This window comes from Anas platyrhynchos, chromosome 1, assembly GCF_047663525.1.
Source record: "Anas platyrhynchos isolate ZD024472 breed Pekin duck chromosome 1, IASCAAS_PekinDuck_T2T, whole genome shotgun sequence".
Classification (NCBI taxonomy): domain Eukaryota; kingdom Metazoa; phylum Chordata; class Aves; order Anseriformes; family Anatidae; genus Anas; species Anas platyrhynchos.
The window spans coordinates 70,596,681-70,610,542 of record NC_092587.1 but is presented as its reverse complement, the minus strand read 5'-3'; the positions used below and the strand labels follow the sequence as shown (position 1 = coordinate 70,610,542).

The following is a 13,862-nucleotide window of genomic DNA, read 5'->3' as shown; positions in this document are numbered from 1 at the left end:
AAGGCCTTAGCTGAAGTTAAAAAAAAAAAAAAAAAAAAGAAAAGTTGCTCCTAAGAGTGGGGCTGGAAGCACACTGTGGGGAAAAATAGATGTGTTGCAGTCTTGGAGAATATGTTCTAGTATCCATAAGTTGGATAACGGACTAATTTCCAAGTTGAGAGAGAAACCAAAAATCAACTGGTACCCTCATAGCAGTCAGGAGAATCACCTGCCAGACCAGAAACTTGGAGGAAATTCCCAAAGGCTGCTACCATAAAGGATTTTTTAAAATGAGCCCATTTTTAAATGGTGAGGTGGTCGGCTACCATCAAAATCCGTAGCTGGGGGCAGGTGGGGATGCAGCTCCTCTATATTCAAGCCAGAACGTTAGTAAAGACCACAACAGATCTGAAGCAGCAGAACTAGGTTTTATTTTTGGGCTGGGGAGCATTCTGAAAACATTTAAGTCTACACTACATCTCTAATACCATTTATAACACTAGAAGTCACATCAGCTAACCAGTGATCAGAAGGGTTCATGCTGGTGCCAAGATTTGGTTTTATTTCATTACTAAATTGCTAATCATTTTTCATATGGCTGGAAGGGACCATTATAAACATCTACTCTGACCTTCAGCACAACAGAGGCCATATTTTCTGCTGATGGAAAAGAGAGATCTTTTCAGCCCCAGAGACCTCATTATCCAAAAGCCCCCAAAGGCTGTGTGCTAGGGAGGCATTTCTTTCAGGAGACATATACAGCTCTCTCTTCTCATTGACTAGATCTTCTAGTGATTTGGGAGGGGAACCTTTACACCCTTGGGTAGTAGGTCACTTTTTTTTTTTTTCGTAATTAGTTATGAAATGATAATGAACTCTCAAGGAAGGTGAGAAAGATGTATTCAAATAAACAAGAATAAAACTAACATGTCCATAAATATTGGTCAAAGAAAATAAGTAAAAGGTTAGCAACCTTTTTCAGGTATTATCACTAAATATGTCAAATTAGATTTGTTGTGCTTTATCTAGGCCATTAATATTACTCCTGAAATACTAGCCTTCATAGTGCCAGCTTCCTTCCACTTGATGTTTGACTATCATTTCTGATAATTACACAACAAATTATTTATAACAAGGCTAAAACAATGCAGGTTTCATTCCAGGGTATGTGTCTTTGGCTCTGTTATCATGACACCAAGTCAGCAACTAACTTATTTTGTGACAGGAATGAGTGTTGTTATTCTCCCTAAGGCAACATACCCAAGAGGTGTACCACTAACCCACTTACTGTATGATTAACCTCAAATGATGCTGCACTTAAACACATACAGCAGTGACATGATACATGTGAACCAATTTAAGCATCTGTTTTAGTACTTGCAGAATTAGTGCCTTTGATTGCAATTCTTATGGAGCAGGCACTGTCTTTATTCTGCATTCTACACTTACAGCTTTGATCCTGACAGAAGCCATTTGTTATTACAATTACCTGTAGGATCTATGAGTGGATGGGCTGTTTGAAGAATAACCAAATTCCATGGTATAATGTGAACGTTCAGTAGCTGGTGAAGGTGGTGGGTTCAAAATCTAAGGAAAAAGAAAAAAAAAGCTGCAGTTAAGATATGAAGGAGAATCAAGAAAACATCAGTGTTATAAGTTTTCTTTTTAGTATTTTTTAATAGGAACCTTAGGTTGAGAACTACATGCACAGCCCCTCCCAACAAACAGGATTTTTCCTACGTTTATTCCCAGTTCTTTAACAGATCCTGGAAATCCTGCTTGTTACCATTCCCATAGAAGACATTACTAAGCTCTTCTCAAAAATGATGACTGCTGTTGATATTTTGACATACCCAGTGCTGAAAAGTAAAGCTGAAACTAGCTGTTCAACAGTAGATTGCCACTGGGGATACCACTGCCCTAGGCAAACTGGCAAATATCTACCTCTACTAGCTTGTAGTTCTTAAGCACTATGCTGTTTAGAATATTTGCAGTTTGCTGTCCAAGGCGAGCATTTGTTCCCTTTACTGTCATACTCCTACTTCAGAAATTGAATTTTTATTAGACTAATTTGAAGATACAAAATGATGATTTGATTTTCAGAACTGCAAAACAGACAGTTGAATATTTCATCCCGTGCTGACCAAGCATGTAACTAATGCTAGACAGCAACTTGTGGACTTCATGTAAAGTAGCTAAAACAACCATCAGATCATAGAATGCTTTGAGTTGGAAGTGACCTTAAAGATCATCCGGTTCCAACCCGTCTGCCATGGGCAGAGATGCCTTCCACTAGACCAGGTTGTCCAAAGCCCCATCCAAGCTGGCCTTGAACTCTTCCAGAGTTGGGGCATCCACAGCTTCCCAGGGCAGCCTGTGGCAGTGCCTCACCACCCTCTGAGTGAAGAAATTCCTCCTAACATCTAATCTCTTTTAGTTTAAAGCCATTCCCTTTGCCCTATCATTACATTCCCTGTTAGTCTCTCTTGTTTTTTTTGTAGGCTCTCTTTAGGTACTGGATGGTTGCTATAAGGCAGGCTTCTCCAGGCTGAACAACCCCAACTCCCTCAGCTTGTCTTCATATGCGGTGCTCCAGCCCTTTTATCATCCTTATAAAAATGAAGTAGATTGTGAGCCCTCTAGGGCTGGTACCAACATGTATATAGCATCTAATGCATCACATTTCTGTTCTGTGACTATAAAAATGCTATGGAGTTGCAAGACACTTGTTTGTTTTGGAACGTGCAAGAAAACTTCATTTTAATTCATTCAAATGTCTATAGAAAATCAAGTAAAGCCTTACGTCAAGAGGCACATGGCAGAGTACAATGAAAGGAGATTGCTCTGCCAGAGCTGGTCAATATTTACAATTATTTTTTCATCTCTTCTGACACTCTAACTTCTTTTTCTGTCACTGAGCTCTATAAAGCTTTAAAAAGTAGTATAAAATTCCTATTGTTTTGGAAAAAGACAACCTCCTCTCCCTTCCCTTCCAAAATCACATCTCATATTCAAACAAATTTGTTAGGCTAGAAATCTAAAACAAAACATTCCTCTGTCAACTAATTATTCCAAGGCACTTCCCTGAAAGTTATTAAAGGTCTATGAATAACAGAATGACTTACTGGAGGAAAGTAAGTGCCTTTGGTACTTGAAGAACTACTGGAAGAGGCTCCAGTGACATGGGCCCTGTCATAGGGTGGTCCACTGCTCCCTCCCATAATGCTGAGGGAGCTGATCACAGATTTACCTCGAGACATCCCTAAAGAAGAACAAAGATGTATGTCAATATTCAATTCAAACAGAGAAAAGGAAAACATTAAAAAAAAAAAGTAGGGAGGATAACAGGAGTATCAGCAAAGAAAAATTAAAAGCAAAATTAATCTTTACGATATTAACAAATTCAATACTCCTTGATGGAGAACCAGAACGAAGACTGCCAGGGGATAAGCATGTTGGTTTTGAGTATCAGCTACTGAACTGTGGGACTTGGTGCTGGGCTGTACTAAAGCTGTGTGAAGAGAAATAGATTCCTTTCACTTGAACGGCTGTAAAAGACTTGAGAGAACAGGCATTCAGGCACTATTTCTATGCCTTGGAACAAAACATAAAACTGACTCTGACCACCTAGCTGAGCAACTGAAATTTGTGCAGAAGAGAGGGTTTATTCTTTCATTTCCACACTGTTAAGTAAGCTTTTGCTGCTGGACTAAACCATGCTGGCAGAGAGTCCAAGCGGGAAATGGAGAGGTATGCAACTGTGCTCAAAATAACGGTGGAAGTTCTCCTCAAAGACCTGCTTATTGAAACAGGTTATTACAGAAAGCAAAGAAATTTGGTACATTATTTTAACCCTATAACAGACTCACAAAACCTGTATGTTCTAACTGGAACCTGCTGGATCTAAAGCCATAGGTTACAATATATAGTTAATCAATATATACAAAAGCAATGAATATAATCAAGTCTCACTTTTTAAACAGCAATAGCATCACACACCTGGATTGGCATCAGTCACTTGATCATCAAATGAAATAAGCCAAGAATACAGTTATTGCTTTTCATTACAGACTTTATAAGAAGTTTCACAATTATACAAATACAATCTACAAATCTAACAAGAATAATTGTACACTCTTGAAAGAGAGTGACACAAATATAACTCTGTATAACTTTACCCTCTACTGTCACGACACCTTGCTGATGCTATACCACCACAAAAAGAAGCTGCTTGAGCAGCAGCAGAACTCCCATGTTTATCTGTTTGAGCTTCTGGCTCTGTCAAGTATCTAAATGCTGGATGTGGATGGCATGGGTAAAATAGCAGTTCATTATTATCAAGGATAGCAACAACCCTTGACAGTCCTGTCTTTCAGTAGCTTCACAGCAAGAATTATGTATCTGGAATGGAAGTCTCCTGTGCATACATGCACAGTACCCTCGGCTACAACTATGTGGTGCCAAAGAGCAAGGTAAGGAACACACTTTTTACTCACCAGGAAGAGATCCTGACAAAGAGCTCGGGTGAGGCACATAACCAAGAGGTACAGAGGCTGGTCCGTGCACCACATAATCATTGGTCATTGTTTCCCCATCTCCCTTCATGCGTGGGCATAGCACCCTCTGGCAGATGAAGTACATTGCTCCAACCACAAAAACTGTGAGGATCACACCAATGATGGAGCCTATCGTGTTGTTGGGCTGTGGAGCAGGCTCCTCTGTCGTGTCTAGGAGAAAGGAAAATCATACTATAGAAGCTAATCCAACAGCTTCAGGTACCAACATCAGTTTTCATGATCTCTTTACATAGCCTCTGCTTCTGTAGGCAGACAACAGCTTTCAAATTAACGTATTTTAGGAACAAACAGGCACTGGGACAGGTCTGTTTGAAGGCTTTGGGAGGCCACCTGTGCACATGAATAGCTGCACACATGCAGATGTTTTCGAACCACAGATGCCAGGACAAAAACAGTACACGCATGTGCAGGGGGGCTGATGAACTAAATCACAAACTTTCTACCTGCTCACAGGCAGGATTATCACCCTTTGATCTCTGTGAAGATGACCTGCAGCCATGACTTCAGGTTCCACTGTGCTAGGACTCCAGTTAGGCTTTTTTTTTTTTTGTCATTAAAGACAATGACAACTACTTCTTATGTTTCACCTTGTCACATAAGCACCTAGGTTATCACTCTGCTTAACAGATTGGCACTCCATCTCCTCAACTATGTAACATTTATGCTGAACAGTACGGATGATGCATCAGTAATGAATTTTGGGCTTGCTGCTATTTAGCGAATTCCCTAACCCACTCTACGTCTCACCCATTCTGATGTTTACACATATCAGCTGTGCATCAGCTTTAGAGGTGCCATCTTTACAAACAATCTGTATCTGAAGTGATTATTCAACAGCTAAAACGAATGGCTTCCCCTACAATACTGATTCTAAGCAATGACATTTATAGGAGTAACTGACAACCCCCTGCCTGTGCTTCATGAATTTGACAAGAAAAGCAGACTTTAAAGTATTTTCCTGTTCTAGTCGGTGTTTTACATCTTAACCATTACTGTAAGTCTTTTCCTCAACATATTTCCTTCTCCCTGAACACCAAACCCACACTTTAACCAACCTGTCACAGTCTACAGAGATAAGAAAACAGACTTCTGATCATATTGGAAGAGGAACAGTGACAACTGCAACTTTCTCTGGGGGGCTAATTTTATGTTACAAAAACAAATAATATCTGACCTATTATAAAGATAACCATATATGTCTCTGATAATGTTGCTAATAACTTTGTAGCATGACAGAACTTCTCTAGTTACTCCTTCCTAAGATTAGGGGTCCAAATCTGTCATTGCATTTTCACGTTACATGTATGTCATCTATGATATATAGATACCTAACACAAGAAGAAATGTCCCTATTTGCAAGTTCTTTTAAAATACCAACAGTGAAAATGAACTTTCAAATTGGAATTTTAAAGGTGGTGGTTTCTTGCAGAACTCTGGAGATTTCAAGGTAGGGAATATCACGTTACAAATCACAAATCAAGCTCAAAATTACATCTTTTCAAGATGCAAATGAAATTTTAGAAGGTTTATTCTGTACACAGTGTTGATTTGATTCTAAAAGCACCTTCTATTAATTCTGTGGGTGAGAAAATGGTGAAGCAGAGAGCAGTTTTATGTAAAAGCCTCATGCTCCTAGAGGGATTTTTAATACTGCACCATCTCAGCTTACAAACTCATAATAGTAAAACGAACCTCTTATTTCCCTTAAAAGTTTTAAAAGTTTTATGTTGAAAAATTACTAGCCTGCTATGCTAATTCAAAATAATAGTTATATTTGTGATTCCGGTTCTACTACATTGTGCATTAATTTCATGACAGCACTTACAAACAAGAGCATCCATTTTGGGTACAATTCATTCAGATTAAAATCTAACTCATTGAGAAGTTAAGAAATAAATAGCAGATAACGCAACCAAGTCTTTAGTCTCAGGGTTTACACTTACAGCATCCTTGTTCATCTGAGCTGTCACTACAGTCCAGGTTGTGATCACATTTCTTGCTTTTACCAATGCACTGCCCACTGGCACAGCGGAACTGATCAGTTAAACAAAGCACTGGAAAGAGAGCCCCCCCAGACAGCAAGAGTCAGTATCAAAGACTTCTACTCTTTAAAACAATTAAGAGAACCAGACACCAAGGCACACAATCCGGGACATCTTGAGAGAGCTTTGTCTGTTGCTAGCTTCATTTCCTGAAGCAGCCAGTGGGGCATAAAAGTCCCTCATGTCAAAAAATGATTAGATGTTCTGGAGTGAATATTGCACAGTGGGTACCTGGTCCTCATTGTTTATTTTCAGTAAGATCATTCTACGAGACAGTCACCTCAACTGAAATAACTCAGAAGCAGAAGGCCACTGAGAATGCAGGTACTTATCGCGGGACATGGTTATTGTAAAATTACTGTAAGAATCCCCAACTATAAGCATTTACTGTAATATAAGTGAGAAGAATTAAGTTACTAAAATTAAATCTGCCAAACTACAATGATAAAATTGTTTAAGAGAGAAAAATGTGGTTTCTCAATGCCCTTGTACTCTTCCTGTAAAGCAGAAGACTCCCTGATTATGGGACAATATATTTCACTTGACATTATGTTTTCAAACTGAAATGAAAGACAGAATACAAAACTGAAGTTTTGCCAAAAATAAAATAAAATAAACTACTATTCTGGGAAAAAAGGTGCTGTTGTTTACTCAAATTTTTTTCCTGTTTCACATAAATCCAGAAATTCTTTCTGACTTCAGTTGAATTAAGAAGTTAAACTAAAGGCTTTTCTGACCTGCAATCAACTTGAATGCTCTGAATACTAGGGCCCCTTTGAAGGTGATAAACAGCCCCTGTTCTGATATCTCTAGCCATTGGATGGCAACTGCACAAAGCATTTTCAGATGCTGGCATCCCATCTGGCTAAAAATCACCTTCCATAAAAAAGAATTTCTGCATTGGTCTGTATATTTTTGTTTGAGCTGGAGCACATCTTTTGGAAAGAAATTCAGCCTTTATTCAAAGTCTCTTAGACAGCCTCTTCAAAGAAAGTGTACTGAAAGGATACACAGAAGAGGCATCCTTTCAAGCTTAGAAGTTGTCCCTACAACTTCTCACTACTTGTGCACTGGGGAAAAGAAGGTCAAGTTTTCTAATGTTTCACTTGGTATAGTGGTAGGGTAGCTGAGACTCCATGAGCATAACCTGTCCTTTCCAAAATTAAAAGAACTTAATTCTCATTCTGTTGGCAATAGCACTTCCCTCCATGTGACTACGGCTTAAATACTCTCTTCTGCTGTACTCTGCAGGAATCTCATGTCTCCCTCTCACCTACTCAGAGAAGTTTAATTTCATTTTATTCAGTTTAATAAAATAAACAATCCGCAGACCTTTAGTGGGCATAAAGTATTCAAAAAACCTCAGAACCCTATGACAAGGGTTTCCTCCATGTTGTAAATCACTCCAGAGTTACCAGGTTTTTAGAGTTTTAAAATATACCATTTTAAATAGTACTTTTCACAGAGCTTAAACCACTGTGCAGGAAGTCAGCGTTATTTCCACTTTACAGGTGGAGAAACAAAGGAATGTAGCTCTGAAATAATGTCCCACTCTGTGTCAAAAGAGCAGAAGCTCAGATCCTTCCAAATCCTACACTCTGCAATAACTTTAGTATCTACCATAGTGTCCCCCGAAAAATTCTGTTTTCATCATACTTTGAAAGATCCTCTGTACCTTCACAGTTTTTCTCATCTGAGTTGTCTTGGCAGTTTGCTTCTCCATTGCACCGGAGGGCACTGTCTATGCACTGTCCGCTTTCACACTGGAACTGGGTGTCTGAGCACACCGGGCAGTTTTTTTCATCACTGTGGTCCTCACATTCAGTGAAACCATCACAGCGCCAGGCCACTGGGATGCAGTCAATCTCACCTGTGAAACAGGTGAACTGCTGAGGGGAGCAAGTTGGCGGTTCTTTAAAAATCAAGCAAACAAACAAAAATTAAAAATCCAGGTGAACAATCAGCAGCAGATCACAACAGGTAAGGACAAGAATAACTCAGCTGCTTTGATTAATCAGACAGCTGATAAACATGCCACATCATAATGTAATTTCCACCCCACACTGCCTCCACAGTTGTTTGAGCAGATCTTGAGCCCCAAGTGACAGCTGCAGGTTCAAGTCAATGGAGTTTCATTAGACAAAGAATAAGAGGAACAGAGAAGCAAGCACGCACACTCAAAACACGATTCTTTTCTTTCCTTCCCACTTCAGCTTCTTACACCCTTCTCTTAGTAGGTCTTAAAGTCTTCATTTAAAGTCAACAAACTTTTCTTCCACTTCCCTCTTTCCTGCAGCACCACTGTATACACAACTGATGTCTCACTCCCTTTTTATGCTCAACAGTCAGTGTATAGAAAACGTTAAAAGGATGTAATTTGCTGCAGATGGATCACTGTGACTCAATGTCTAGTTATGTGCCCTCGACAGCTCTGTTGAGTCAAAATTCTTCTAAAATGACAAAAAACTGCTCCATCTAGTCAAGTCCCGCTATCGCAACACAGCTGTTAGCTATTACTTAACATTTACTACAGTAACTGTTAATCTCATGCAGTAAGTAAGCATGGATTTTTTTTTTATTTTAATTTTTTTTAATTTCCTTTTCCTCTCCTCCCCTTTCTGGCCTGGTATTAAACTTGCTCTGAGAAAATATCTGGATTATATTAGCTCTTGTTCCATTGTGAGACCACACGTCGCCTTGATGGCGAGAAGATTGCATAATAAATCAATTCAGTACGGTGGTACAAAGAGACCCAAGCACCCAAGTGCCTCTCTTCTCCCAAAATTTCAGCCCCACCCTTGGAGACATCAGGGCGTAGGCTGTAGTGGCCATATCACCATGGAGGAGGCAACTGGCTCTTCTGGGACTGCAGTTCAGAAAGGCACACACAGGGTGAGTTTCAGGAGAAAAGCAGAGAAGAATGAAATGGCACAGACAGAAGATGCGATGCAACACAGGAGAGTCTACCACTAGCTGAAAAAGGAGAACATGCAGAATGATATAAAAAGTAGTAAAAGAAAAAATCATACAATTAAAAAAATAAAATCAAAATAATTCAGTGGTCTTAAGTAGAAAGGGTGAACAGAAATCCGCATTCAACAGTGAGCTTCTAAGATTCTATTCTTTTACTCCTCAAAATTTGCAGGTTTAGCTCGGGGGGGTGGAGGGGGAAGCAAAACGGTAAAACATGTAAAATCATGTTACAACATCTGGTGCACTGTCACATTCTTTCTGCTCAGAAGTTGGCCCTAAAATAGAGACCTCCCCACCCAGGAGCAGAGAGCTCAGTGACGCAGAGCATGGGAAGGACTTACCTCCACAGGACAGCTCATCCTGCAGCAGAACAAGGTGGACTGGGCAAGAGCAGCGTGTGGTGCCATCGCCCTTCACAATGCAAATGTGTGAGCAACCACCATTATCTTGAGAACAAGGGTGTTGTCCTGTGATTTTAAGAAAAGACGGACAGGTAGTACAACTGCAGTCACACTTGGGAGGATAAGTAAATGAGATTCTGGGCAGTTGAGTTATCCCCTGCTCTGTCTCTCTCTCTCTTTTTTTTTTTTTTTTTTTTTAATTTTCTCTCCTCCAAGTACACTGCAGTAATTAGTGGAATCTGGAAAAAGCCTTGGACTTACTCTCCAAGAATTTGGTGAGCTCACTGACAAGAAATACCTACATCTTTTCATACCTTTCACTGATTTCTTTGTGTTCACAGAGCTCCTTTCATTACTCCCATCTTGATGGGGAGGACATTTCTAAACACAACTCTGAAAAAGTTGTATTTAATTGTATTTTTTTTCCTTTACACACACAAATAATTATCACACACATCAGTAATTGGCTGTGAACTGATACACTGAGAATCATGCCACCTGGTCTCCCAAAGCAGTAAACAGTACTCAAACCATTTGCTTCTCATGTGAAGTAGAATTAGCGCTCCAGCAAAAATGGAAGCATTAGTAAGAAAAAAGATACCTTGGATTCCATACTTAACTTTCTCTATCAAAGACAATTAAAAAAGTAAAGTTTCCAAATTTATGAATTCTGGAGCTTTCACACTGTCTCCAAAACTCAAATTAACATGCTCTAGTTAAATATCTCTTCATTTTAATGTTTAATAAGGACAACATATTTCTCTTGGAACTCCTGACAGATTTACTGAGATTAATAGCAAACAAAACTAGTAGTAGTCTGTGCTGATGCTCTAATTAAACATCCCCAGACGTCTTTCTACATATGTCTCGAAGGCATTCATCACAGCCTATTAACTAGGCCTATTTCCTCCATGAAGACAGCAGCTCCGCTGTTTTAACCATACAGCTTCCATTGTTTCAAGTGAGTGTATGTGGGGAAAGGTTATATCCTGGGCAAACAGAAAACTTTTAGAAGTGCAGACATGTTCAACACATATTGTTATTTACTGCACACTTCCTTTGAGTAATTCATGTTGTTCTTCCATCATTTAGTTTCAATATGAATTGCCCTTAACAAAAATTGTTCAGCTTGCCTTAAAACATGCAGCCAGGGTGGCTTGTCCATGATACGGTTACTGCTAGTAAAGGGCCATGAGAGCTGTGCTTGCCTAAAAGGATTAAAGACCTGACTTGTGTATTGCAGCCAGAATCCAGAAAATCCTCTACTAGTGATAACAGGATATTTCCACTGTGCCAATACATAGTCAAAACCCAGGTACCTCTATGGGACTACCTACCAGCAAAGTTGTCACCAGCAACAAATTGTGATGGGTGGCTTGTGGTAAATTTCATGTCCATTGCCAACTGCACTAAGGAAACAATACCACCCTGGCAATATAACAGACACAAAACAATGCCAACTTCTGGCCCTGTCGATCTGCCCTGATGTTGACTAGTGGCAAGGAAAATCAGGCTTCATTGCTCTTGGCCACTCCCTGCCTCCAGCCTCACAGGCACTGTTCTCACTTGCAAACAGGAATTGCACTTACTGTATTCCTGAATGTTGAGCTCTTTCACAGCATGAATGTCACTAAGTTGTGCAATACGAGCTTGGACCTTTGTACGTCCTTCTCGACCAGTCATATCAATCTTTTCAATCATCTGCTGTTGCCTGTCAATCCAATACAGCCAGTTTTCAAATACAGTTAGTCCCACAGGTTGCAAGATATTAGAGTCTTCCAAAACAATTCGGTTAGCACCTGCAGAAATAAAAGAGTAGTTTAGCTTAACTGGAATCAAACAAAATACGATTGCAAATACTTTCTACACTGCTTACACCATTCTTTTTGATTGCTTCTACACTACGAGGTAATGATGTAAGACTGATATTTTTCAGATATGATCTTTTTTTTTTTTTTCTTTTTCATCAGGAAGACAGTTTGTGTGCTTCAAATACATTTCCTATATTTAAAATGTGTCTGGAGTTGGGGGCCAACTCTCATAAGACCATCCAGTCTTTTATCAATATGGTGGTAATTGGTATTTCTTTTCATTCATCTATTCTTTTTTTTTTTTTTTTTTTTTTTTGAGAGATTAACTGCTTTGTCTTGGAATTCAGCGGGGAATAAGAAAATGGATTATTAGCTTGATTTAACTAATGCAAGATTAAATCCAAGTGAAGACAAAGCACTTAGTAGTTTTCACCTGAATTATGAGATTAAGGTAAACATTTGACTTCTGACTTCCTCATATTATTTTGTTTCAACTACATTATCTTCACAAAGGTTTTCAAGCTAAATTAGGAACATTCTTTTCTTCCTAGTGAAGATTTAGTTTCCTTAGTTCCTTCAGCAATCATCAGTAGCAGCCAAGAGGCTTTGCACCTCTGGAAGTATTTGCTGATTTTTATGCTAGATTACCTAGCATAAATATATTCAAGATCAACTGTCACATGTCACAGTTAATGCTGCATGTAAACAGAAGAGAGCCCACAGATGTTTTAGAGGTAACATTAAAGACTGTCCAAAGACAGTTAAGACTTTGTAATTCGTACACAAAAATATGTTATTCAAAACCTTTATCATATGCTCATTAACACTCATATACTCAATGAAGTTTATCAAACTCTGAGCATAAAATTATGCACAAACATAAGGATTTGGCTTAGATTTTGCAATGCTAAAATAATATTACACAGTCTAAAATTAGGCCACAGCTTGAAAATTTACACATAAATCCAGGTATGTCAAATATCTGGGCTTACTGCTATGCTTATTTTTACTTTAAAAATAGCAGACAATGGCTTTGCATATGCTCATCCACAATACCATTTCCAAGATGTTTTTAATATTTTTTTCTGGCTTGGCCTGTTGACAACTTTAATCAACAGTATGCCAATTAAAGGGACTTACAAACAAATTCAGCTACAAAAATGCATTTATCTCTATTTTACTGAATGCATACAAAGCTCAGAAGTTAAGGAACATTTCAAACATTTAGCAAATAGTAACATCTTAAGCAGAACACAGAGATTAAAACTTTAATCCTTAGGTAAACTGGGCTCTCACCCACCAATTTGGAATAACACCAGCAATGATCTGATTAAGAAAAGATGTTGATGGATTCTGAAGGAGGTTATACCCAGACTGGTGTAGAAATTAATAGATGGAGTGATGCAAGTCAAACTAAAGAACTGCAACAGTCTATTAACCCCCATGAACATGAGTCACCTTATAGGGAAAAGGTAAGAAACTGCAACCTGCATCCTGAAGAGAAAAAAAAAGCTAAGCTGGGAAGAGGGGGATATGCAAAGATGATGGGAAAGAATATAATTAGAACTAAGTAAGACCTTGACCTACCCAAATGGAGTCTGTACACACCCTGCTATACCATGCCCATGTCAATCAGCATGACATTTTGCAAAATGCTCCTAAAGCTCTGGAAGCTTAAAATTTTCACTCCATTGATGTCTTAATCATTCTTTTTAATATTTGTGACCAAGTGTAGCTGATCATTTCTGATTAAACCAAGACACTGAAATCCCTCTTTCCATAAACTAACAATAAAATCTGAAACTAGCTCATCAGGGTGCTAGCTCCCTTTATTAGGAATGTCAGATGAGAGGGAGATATGATTAAGAGGAGCTCTGTCCCTGACATCACCATTCTCTTTCCAGCAATACCTTTTACAAAAAGACAAAAACAAACAAATAAAAATCAGGACACACCCATAGCACATTCTATTTCCAAATAAAAGTGACTTAATTTCAGAATCATTAGACATTTCCAAATCATGCTAATTATTCTGGAATAGAACAACTAATTTCCAAATAGTTTCCATGGTAGGGAGCT

The 13,862-nt window shown here is 38.8% G+C and overlaps 1 protein-coding gene across 2 annotated transcripts in view; it reads right to left on the bottom strand.

Annotated features, from left to right (window-relative positions):
* The window catches only part of LRP6 (LDL receptor related protein 6), a 127,558-nt gene that overhangs the window by 6,293 nt on the left and 107,403 nt on the right, over positions 1-13,862 (bottom strand). For both annotated transcript variants that reach the window (XM_027454486.3, XM_038172428.2), the window contains 7 exons: positions 11,562-11,771; positions 9,913-10,038; positions 8,274-8,510; positions 6,500-6,610; positions 4,476-4,706; positions 3,105-3,241; positions 1,469-1,566 (listed from right to left, as the gene is read on the bottom strand). In XM_027454486.3, coding sequence (XP_027310287.1) covers positions 1,469-1,566; positions 3,105-3,241; positions 4,476-4,706; positions 6,500-6,610; positions 8,274-8,510; positions 9,913-10,038; positions 11,562-11,771 — 1,150 coding nt within the window. The remainder of the gene's footprint in view (positions 1-1,468; positions 1,567-3,104; positions 3,242-4,475; positions 4,707-6,499; positions 6,611-8,273; positions 8,511-9,912; positions 10,039-11,561; positions 11,772-13,862) is intronic.